The 10613-nt window shown below is 47.6% G+C and overlaps 3 protein-coding genes across 3 annotated transcripts in view; 1 reads left to right on the forward strand and 2 right to left on the reverse strand.

Moving 5' to 3' along the window:
• Positions 1-295: 295 nt before the first annotated feature.
• On the reverse strand, positions 296-3054 carry Pmar_PMAR015076 (hypothetical protein; the record flags this gene model as incomplete). The annotated part of the gene is made up of 11 exons (XM_002779314.1): positions 296-474; positions 527-681; positions 845-1055; positions 1100-1248; positions 1517-1670; positions 1717-1800; positions 2031-2122; positions 2340-2384; positions 2436-2542; positions 2761-2861; positions 3007-3054. Coding segments are annotated over 11 exons (1325 nt in total), but the record flags the coding sequence as incomplete, so codon positions are not given.
• A 1323-nt stretch (positions 3055-4377) lies between these two features.
• Pmar_PMAR015077 (UDP-N-acetylglucosamine--dolichyl-phosphate N-acetylglucosaminephosphotransferase, putative) lies at positions 4378-6618 on the reverse strand (the record flags this gene model as incomplete). The annotated part of the gene is made up of 12 exons (XM_002779315.1): positions 4378-4535; positions 4590-4723; positions 4777-4814; positions 4862-4983; positions 5025-5183; positions 5330-5424; positions 5475-5562; positions 5608-5712; positions 5979-6117; positions 6180-6274; positions 6343-6424; positions 6610-6618. Coding segments are annotated over 12 exons (1224 nt in total), but the record flags the coding sequence as incomplete, so codon positions are not given.
• A 3163-nt stretch (positions 6619-9781) lies between these two features.
• The window catches only part of Pmar_PMAR015078 (hypothetical protein), a gene marked incomplete at both ends in the record, with an annotated part of 1081 nt that continues 249 nt past the window's right edge, over positions 9782-10613 (forward strand). Inside the window, one exon of the mRNA XM_002779316.1 lies at positions 9782-10598. Within this exon, the coding sequence (XP_002779362.1) occupies positions 9782-10598 (817 nt within the window). The remainder of the gene's footprint in view (positions 10599-10613) is intronic.

Raw genomic sequence — 10613 nt, forward strand, 5'->3', positions numbered from 1 at the left:
TGTCACGCGCCGCGAAATTAGAAGGGGTAGGCCCTCGTTATGCATCACTTTTATAAGTTTTCTTAATTTCGTGGCGCGTGACAGTTGATGACCAAAATTGGTATTATTTCGGAAGGCGAATATTTCCTATTTGACGATAACTCAGCGCACAATACGAATATCAGAACCGTTCATACAGCGTTGGAGAGAGCTCGATGAGGCCTCTTCTATTCATCAATTGTCACGCGCCCCGTAATTACAAGGAATGATCCCTTCTTTGCACGACCCTGTAGATGGATCCCTGATCCCCGCGAGCTCACCAGTGGTGTTGTTGTGCCAATAGGACACTCCGCTGCCCTGCTCCCGTACCACACTCCATTCATCAGAAACAGGCACCACGATAGAGCTAGCCTCCTGCTGTCCCCGACCACCGTTGCGGGCCGAATCGTCAAGGAACTCCTCAATTTCATCATCACTAATATGACCGTTTCCCTCCTACAAGAGCAACACTCAGAGAGCTCCTTACTCGCCATCAGTCTGGCCTTACCCTCGACTTAGTTTTCCTCGCCAAGAGCAGGCCATTCACCACCTGTCTAAGGCCCGTATATGCAGCTCCAGTGTGGTCATGGTCTGTTGCCTCAGCCGGCCCCGAGGAGTACGACTCTAGTCGAATACGATGGGCCGGCACGTTTGACACAGAGCCTGCTGAGATGCAATATTATAAAGGACTTCCATCTGAACATTTCAAGTCGTCAACACTGATGAAAAAACGCCGATTACACCACGAAGTTCGTGAAGAGCAATAACCAGTGCCATAGGAAAATCCCAAAAACCTCGGATGTTCAAAGTCAACGCCCATGCTCACCAGCGTGTTTTCGAGAGGTAACTACGATAGGATCAGGCCCCTCCGCGATGAGCAAAGACCCTTTAGGGCCAACGTGCTGCCCTCGCCGCCAGTCCCCAGTCAGATGAGCTTCCCTATATCCATTGAACTCCATATTGCGCATTTCTTCCTGGTCCTGCAGATACAACGCCAAGAGACGGTCATTTTCAATCTGAGTTGCGACATCAGGCACCTGACAATTTCAAATCGCCACCAAGTTCACATAGTAAACTGTACCATCTCTGGAGGAGGTGGAGGGGGAATCTCAGATGGATCCCCAGAGAGTATATCAGGCGCTGAAACTTGAGGCAACGCAGAAGGCCTTTCAGACTCATTCGGCGACTCCGACCGGTCCTTCAAAGATGACGACAACAACACGGATGAACCTGAAAGCATCGTCGTATAACAGACATCTCAAAAGCCGGTCTTCGGTGTGGTGAAATTTGCACATGGTCAACCACATGTGTTGGTGACAATATGGAAAATTCTGGGAAATCCTTATTGGCTTATGCAAACTTCTACCCGAACTTTTACAATTAGTGAGGAAGCTCGTCAGCTGAGGGAAGCGAACATCAATTCCCCCACACTGCTATGATTATCAACACCACAAGCTAGCTTAGCCTCCACTGTCCACTAACAGCAATCCCAACTCACCTCGATTCCCACAGCCCGTGGCCTCTACCCGATTAAGCACTTCCTCGAGCATGTCAGCCAGTGTAAGTAGATCGCTCAACTCTACCGAGTCCTCCTTGCCATCCTCGAACGCTCTCTCAATGGTAGCCCGTAGCCGCGACCGGCCTGCTCTTGCCTGTAAGGAGAATCGTCAGTTTTTAAGTTACCAACTTCACCGATACCTCAGAATAATCTGCTTCAAATTTTTTCCTTGGAAGATTAGGAGTAGAGTAAATCTCCTTAACTGCGGTGCGCAAGCTCTCGACCTGAGTCGAATCTATTTGTCGGAGCATGCGGGACAACAACAGTATAAGCTAATGAATGAAGACTAGTGTCGGAATATCCGTTCGCTTTTCTCAGCTTACGAAAGTTTACACTCAAATTCTGATATAAATGCACAAAAACCAATACTAATCTCCCGAAATTTTCTCAGAATTTTCATATTGTCACCAACACATGTAGTTGACCATGTCCGTATTCCCCCACAGAGCGTCACCTCCGAGGGCGACAAAACCATCGCCTTCGTCTCCGCAGTGGTATGTTTCGTAGTGGCCAAACTAGGATTGAGCGCAGGCGATTCCTCAGCACCTGAACGCACCGGTGTGGGAAAATATGCATATGGGCAACTATATTTGCGAAAATTCTGATGAAAATTTAGGAATTTCTCATTGGGTTCTGAAAATTTACACCCGAACTCGTAAGTAAGTTTCTGAAATTAGTGAGGAAATCCCTGGACTCATCCATATTCCAACACTGCCTGAATGAACAACCACTTGCAATCCATATCTATCGGCCAGCGTGTTACCTTTGATTTGGAATCTCACAGTTTCATCACGAGCAGGGAACGGTTCTGAAGAACGAACATTTACCCTCTGGAGACACGGAGGTACTCCTTGCTGACCTTTGCGACGACGTAATTCCTTATACGCTTTAAAGAGGCTCTCCAGCTGCCCTTCCCGCAGTATAAATGCATCACACCACTCCTGTATTAATGAGAGGACTTTCGCCCTGAGGAATAATACGATGTTGGAGAGGGACGGGGAAATGTGCACAATATGAAAATCTAGAGAAAATTTGGAAAATTGACTTGTTGGTTTCTGTACACTCCTACCCGAAATCTTGGGGAAATTTTCATACTGCGAGGAAACTTCTGAACTTAGCTGAGAAAAACGAACATATATTCCAATACAAAATATAATAATTGTCCTATACCGCTCGCCTCCCACTTTATCAGTTTCCGCTCAGTGCCACTCGGTACTCGAACCTTCAATTGTGGTTGATACCACCACGGCACTGAAGCCAGTCTATACATATCCTTCATAAAACCCTGACAGAATATGCTTTCCCTGTCATCACTAAACTACAGTTCTCAGCGGAAAAATGTCGATCACCGAGATATCAACTTGAGGTGACAATTCTTGGAATAGACTCACAAAGATGTAGCTGTGAGGGCATGAGGGCTAGCGGCTTACATCGGACATATAGGTGCAAACAATATATCCACAATTCTTGACGAGCATTTCTAGGAGTGTTAAACAAAGTTGAATCTGAAATAGTAAACAAAACCACACAGGTGAGCAGTGCGAAGAAATACACATATGGTCAACCACATATGTCGGTGACAATATGGAAATTTTGAGAGGAAATGTTGGGAAATTATCGTCGATTTCTGTACAGTTCTAAGCGGATTCGTACATAAACTCCTATAATTAGTGAGAAAACTCCCGAGCTGAGCTGATAAAAGCGATCATATATTTCTCCAACACTGCAAGTAAACCTGTTACGTACATTGGGAGAATCGCCCATCTCGAAGTTGTTGCGAATCTCCAGCAGGACTTCAGGGATCAGTGCTGGACAGGACTAGCCAAGGAAAGCCTCTCACAGAATAAGGGGCCTTCGACTTACCGATACCATATCGCATATTGCTACATTAGCTTCCCAATTGATAGAGTCGCCACCTGAGGTAGGCAGACGTAGAGATTCAGTTACTATGCAGATCACAGTGCTTACCTACAGCTGCTGCTAGTAACATATCTAACCGGCTTGAATGCTGCATAATAATCAAAAATACAGAAATAAAACTCCTGTGTGAAATCACATATATGAAACTGCGGCATCTCAGAAATGGTTAATACAGGAGAGAATAGATGCGCTACCATTGATCATGATATATTTCTATCACGTTGACACACTATTATAACCTAGATATATTGGATTTTCACCGAGATTTACGCGTAAAACTCGGTGAAAAACGCGATATTCGCGGCCTGTAGTAGTCGTGAGATACGTTTTTCACTAGTGTTTTTTCATATCACTAGGGTTAAAGTCCAACATAGTATATGGGATATGGTTAAAGGCAATATTACCTAATAAAGTGAATATAATATACGGTAATGTTGCCATTCTTAATTATAAGGTTGACGTTGAGGAACATCATTATAACATAAATTTATGAACATTAATGTGTTTATATATTATATTCAATGTAAGTGACATCGCATCGACGATACACCTCAACCGTAATCCATCTGTCTTGCGGAACCTTCGCTAGCAGTTCCTGCATCAACACTCTCAGCGACACACCTCCTCGTATCCGTTCTTGCCTGGGCGTCACCATCACCAACCTCTATAACACACTCTCCAACACAAAGTCCACCAACCTTGAGAAAAAGCGGCTAAACAGCAACAATATACGCGAGTGAACTCAATCAACAACATTGTACACGAAACCTGCCAGACGATAGCGAATGAAGAACGCGCAGAGGCTCCATAGGCACTGTATCTATAACAAGGGGAGAAGCACGGCTGTCCTAGCCAGCACACACTTGAAATCATAAGCTCACCCCAAGCAGTATTTTATTCAGTTTCTTCTCATTAGTATCTCCCTTTAACCAAAGCACTAGGTTTATCAACGTCAAGTTCTGCACTCTGACTCGACCCGCCTCATCGCATTCAACCCTAGCCAGGTGACAGGACTGAATTACCATCAACGCGAGCTGACCTGCAACCATAACGAAATGAACCTGTTATACTTCACAAAGAAACATATCGTCACCTAGAGGCCTCAATTCCTCAACAGGATTGAACCAAGGAGTGTAACTAACGCTAAGCCTGTCAGTCTTCGGTTCGTACTGCGGCAACCGGTGGCGAGGGCATGGTATCAGCTTGAAAAGCTGTGGCGCAGAGTACCTACCGTTTAAGCACGTCATCGGCCGGTTGTGCTGTCATACGTCTCCCATTACAGAAAATTGAATATTTGGGGACCGAAAAACAGTAGAGTCTGAGGCAAGAAGAAGATTCGTTCAACTCAAGATTCGCTCAACTCACCGTCTTGGAACACTGCCCTAGTATACCACTAGCCGCCAGAGTCATGCCTGCGAGATAGCAGTAGGTGTCCCCCACAAACGCTACTGCGGGATACATATTAGCGACCATCAAAGGGAACGAGGCTGAGATGACAAGTAACAAAGTGAGATAGTCATTGCTATACCTCCGACAAATGGTAGAAGTAAGTAAAGGCTCATCAAGTGGCTCTCGTAGGGAGGCCAGGTGGCTGCCTGCTGAGCATGCCTGTACAGCTGCAGGAGGTCATTGAGGATGAGGGACACTGCTAATACCATGGACTGACCTATTTCTAGGCCGTTTATACCTATCATAAGAGGTCAATCTCACTGCAGTAGTACTAGAGGTAGTAGTAATAAGGATAGTAGTAGTAGCCCAGTGACCTCAACGACTATGGTGAGCCATACGGTTCATCTACGCGTGTGAGCAACATGAAACCCCCCACAATACTACCCGCTAGTATGTTTATGGCATTCGTGCAGAAAACCGACAACAACGACAGGAACACGTAGTAGAGCACACCAATGTCGATAGCCCCATGACCATCTCTGAGAGGTCCATACTACTCAATGGCAACGACAAACAGTACATTCCTTACGGTAGATACGGATGCATAAAATCCGGCAGTAAAACCCAGGTGTTTCCAATAGAGGAATAATATACTAGCAACAGTGGTAGGGTCGCGACTGAGGAGGAGATCATTCAGCTGACAGGTGATCAGCAATGACTACCTGTGGGTATGATGAGCTTGACGCGCCATGGCAGATCTAGAACGTTATCTGCGAAGCCAAGGAAACACATGGCGTTGATGGATAAGAGAGAGCCCATAAAGAGGCCTGAAAACAGCAAATTCACTTTAATGGTCCACCTCGCACTGATGTCGAATAACGCGAAGTTTAGACACTACTTAAAAGTCTTTCAGGAACATTTTGACGAACTGGTAGATTACCAACGCTGGTATGTTACTAACAATATCAAGTGATAAAGGCTTCAATTGCTCACGGCCAGTTAGGATTGCGGGGGCAATTCGAGAGATAGGCCGCTCCCTGGCTGACCTCCCCTACACGATGTATGCGCCCCAAAGACGACGTGCCCATACTACTAGCTTTCCTCTGGCTCATCAACTCCGCCTCGTCCATGGGTATCCCCCGTGAGGTAGAACACATCATATGGAAGGGCAGGAAAAGCGATAGTGCTAGGCAATAGACTGCTCCCACGCAAACGCCTGCGGCCTCTGGAATCTAGATAACGATTTAATCGGAGGCGAGGCATAAAGGGGTGAGGTGATGGTCACTTTTCTCACCTCAGGATGTCCTTTCTTATTGAGATCCTTCCCACATATGCCAGCCCTTCGAAGGGAGGCTAGAGCAGGGGGTAGGGTCTTATTGGTTACAACACCTATTGGTAACCATATCCTTCAGCTCATAAGTTGTCAGAAGCGAGCTGAGATTCCCTCCTGATCCTACATGCTAGTGCAGCCAAGACGATCGAAGCCATCATCTCAGTGCCACATAGTATGTCCGATGCTGGCACCGCCGCACAGAGAACCTGAGCCGTCAATCAAACACAATGCACCTCGTCTAGACTGAGAATGTATCCCCACCAAAACACGTAGGTCACACTAAGGAGTACTATATGACTACAAAACATTTCCAGGCCAAATTAAACTTGGTTAAATCAAACTCCTAAACTTTCAAATAAACCGGGATAATATTAATTTTGTCGAGCCTAACTAAAGCCATGGGTGAGATATTAACGAAAAAGGTAAAACGTTAACCAAGTGGGGGAAAATTGAATTTGCCGGTGGAAAAATAATTTGACCAGGAAATGGGAACTGTGGACTGGGGAGTTTATGGGACTGATGTGAGTTGATGCTGATGAAGATGAGGGTCTTGCAATAACGGTGAAGACCCAACCTTTCCTGGCTGTGATTATACGAAGAGATAATAGAGTCAGAAAAGCAGTGCGAGATTTCAATGTCTTTGTGAGATAGAGTTTTGCGGTGGGGCAGCTATGCCACCCCAAGATTGACCTTACTGAGATCTTACGAGGAGATTAGGAAGTCAGAAAAGCAGTTCGAGATTTCAAGGTCTTTGTGAGATAGAGTTTTGCGGTGGGGCAGCTATGCCACCCCAAGATTTACCTTGCTGCGATAATAAAGTCAGAAAAGCAGTTCGAGATTTCAAGGTCTTAGTGAGATAGAATTTTGTGGTGGGGCACCTATGCCACCCCAAGATTTACCTTGCTGCGATAATAAAGTCAGAAAATCAGTTCGAGATTTTAAGGTCTCAGCGAGATGGAATTCTGTGGTGGGGCACCTATGCCACCCCCAAGATTCGCCTTACTGTGATTATACCGAGAGATATTCCAGGCAGACAAGCAGTGTAATATTTCAAGGTCTCAGTGAGATGGAGTTTTGCGGTGGGGCACCTATGCCACCCCAAGATATGCCTAGATACAACCAATCCCACCCGCTCTTGACACAAGGTGATGACTTTAGTCCACACGACCGAGGTAATTCTAATGTGTGGATCCTTCGCGCTATTAATTAAGCCGATTTCTTTTGGGGCAGATATGCCATCACATGACTGAATACACACCAGACCTCCTTCCCCTAGCGAAATCGGTATTATTGATAACGAAGTTTGTCTCGGTCATTTCCCATCATCTTCTACGCGACCCCTAGACGCCCACAGATTGTAACCACGGGAGGAACCGGGGTGGCCTCTAGAACAGATAGGACGACCCTTTAGTGAACGACCATAACCCATTATATTACACCAGCAGCTGCTAATATCGCTATCTCAGCTGACTTGGACAGTGGTGGTGATGATGAGGGCATCGCGAGAAAGACGAGGTTGGATCCTGGAGTTCAGAAAATAAACTGCGCTTTGGAAGTCTTCACGCGCCACGAAATTCCCAGTTCTCTTAGCGCAACTCGAAGATTCCTATAGGCCGCTGTACTCAATAAACTGCGGATCGCTAGTAATTTGGTCGCTATCCTTATGTGCCGTCTTGGGTCCACGTCAGAGACTCCTAGTCCTTCGCGTTCCCGCCAGCATGGCTGTGGGGAATCCCCACTGGGGATCTATGTAGAAGGATCTACTCTCGCGATAGGCTGTCTCAATGGTCAGGAACTGACCGCAGCGAGATTGCCATGGGAATGACAAGGGAATCGAATATTCCTACACTTGCATGGTGTCAGCGTAGCCAGTAGCGTTTCCCAGCTGTGTTCTCAGGAGCTTACCAACAGACTAGCATTGGTTATATGATCCATATTTGTGCCTCATACGTATCATTTAGTATATAAAAAAGACCGCGGAGTGTGCGTGATCGGAACCACACCCAGATATAAAGTACTTCATCCGCCGGTATGAGACTGGCGATATTGGCTACGTGGTAGCGAGCGGCATGCTGGAGGTATTTCAGCTCCCGACTGGCCAACTTGTGTGCAAATCTGTAGTCGATTGCTTGTGGGAGATTCCAGACACGAAGAGGAAGGTCTCCGCTTCCATTCAGTCGAGCATCATTCCAATGACGGATGTTTCCACTTGCCTCAACGCGATCGGGCACAAGGTTGATCAGCCTGCCTCGAGCAACTAACCGATCGAGGGTCTTGTATAAACCATGGTAGAGAGAGCTCTGTCGTAACACCGAACCATATCGAGTTGATATCATCGCATCGCGAGTTCTGTCTGGAGACTACCTCCAACTTGTACTCTCGAGCCAGCGTGGATGGTAATAATGTAAGCGATGAAAGCCTCAGTTTATTCCTGATAGGTTTCCCGAGTGATGGGGTTCTCCATAGTGGCTTCGCCGGCCAGATACGAGCGTCAAGTATCAAGAAACGACTGAGTGCCGTACAGTGCACTCGCAATTGTTTACAGTGCCTAGTTCGTTTCAATCACAATCACTCGGAGTTGTATTGTTCTAATGGGTCCCGGTTGGGGTAGTTAAACCTTGGGCTGGTCATACACCTCTGAAAAATACTTATAGTGGGGATACTAGGGGAAGAGGTCCTGGTTAAGTGCCACTATGCAGGTGTTGAGACTCAGAATGAACGGCAATCCATCGTTGGTAGACCTCCTCGACTCGATAGAGGAAGAGTATTATCGCTGTCGACTACAAACAAATGACGACAGCGTCTTGGTGAATAAGAATAAGGTCTATCGAGTACTACAGAGAGTTTATCGTATCTTACTGAAGAAAGTCGACTTCGGCACCGTCGTCTGGTCACAGCGGGAAGGTGAGTGGCTAGCTGTTTTGCGCTGGTGGGGATGCAGCAATCACCGCGACACTGGTGAGAGCTCAACTTTCAATACTGACGGGTCGAACAAAGAGGAAGGAATCGACTGGGATGATCGATCGAGTCGACTACAAGCTGAGGCATTACGGTGAGCTACTGCAGGGAGGCCGTCAGCTGGGGGAGGCCGTTGCTCAGGTGCTACTCTACAATCGTACGACATGCTGATACGGGTCATGTATCCTCGGCGTGGCTCTTGGATACACTCGACTGTCCTGGCCTGCTCACACTGTGTATGATATGCGTATCGATTCACTGCTGATGCCACTCCTAGGCACAAGCGGCAAGTCACCGTATGTCCGTCGGGCTGCTGTCCATGCATGTGCTGCCACTCTCCGGCGTGCGCTAGAGAAGCCCAATAAAGGAGGCCGACGAGCTCACATTACTCCTCAATACAGTAGGGACACGCTGAAGTTATTAGTTGCTGCAGGAAGGTAGGAGACCGGTGCCTTATCTGCCCCGACGAATGACACAGGTTGCTGGATAGCAGAGAGCTGCTAGACCGTCGTACTGCGATATCGGCTGGTTCGGAGCTCGCTGGTTTACTGCCTCTCGTGTTCCCATCGGGAAAGGAAATTGATATTGGAAAAGTGAGTATGGTCATGGATGGATGGTTTAACATCTACTGCTATCAGAGACACACACTGGGTGCTGCTCCAGCTGAAGAAATTCAGAGTTTCGCATTGAGGCTCCTCACTTGTAAGTTCAAGTCCAGTGAAGACCAACTAGCCGCGGCTCGGGCGAGCGCTAATGTTGCTGTATGCTGTCCTACTGACACCGACAAGGCCCACGATGAGATCTTCAAGCGAATCATAGAAATGAATGAGGAACCCGAGGATGAGTCCATAGGGTTGGTGGACGCTGCACATGCCTGTCTACTGCTGGGAGATGGTTTGGAAGGGCTGGCAGCCCGCTACTTGAGGGACTCACTCAGGAGCACCGACAAGGCCGTGAGGGCTCGGGCCTTCAGTGCTGCTACTCGGACAAATCGCAGAGTCTCCTGTCTGGTGCCTGCCTTGGTCGAATACGCTAGCTTGCGAGAAGCCGCTGCTCCGGTGCTCTTCGAAACCATCGCTAAGCATTTGTCTGTTGATACCTTGTCGGGAATTGACGCCTTGCTAGTCGCACAAGCTGAACAGGCGGCGGCTCTCCGTCATGCTACAATACCGGAGATTTGTGCTCAGCGGGGAGCGGTATTGCCTGTGAGTGTCCGTGTAATTGACATCGAGGGGGCGCCTGCTGCTCTCAAACGGCTGGCGGCTCGCTTGGTGTCTGAATGCCTCCAAGATGGACGGTATCAGCCATTGCGCATGCATGCCATCGACGAGCTCGCCAAGTGTCCTAACCCTCCTGATATCCTGCTGGACCAGGCCTTGAAGCCCTGCGAGGAGCTGCGAAACCCTAAGGATCGAACGCTAGGTAAGGTCGCCATAT

The sequence above is a fragment of the Perkinsus marinus genome (assembly GCF_000006405.1).
Source record: "Perkinsus marinus ATCC 50983 genomic scaffold scf_1104296947616, whole genome shotgun sequence".
Classification (NCBI taxonomy): Eukaryota; Perkinsozoa; order Perkinsida; family Perkinsidae; genus Perkinsus; species Perkinsus marinus.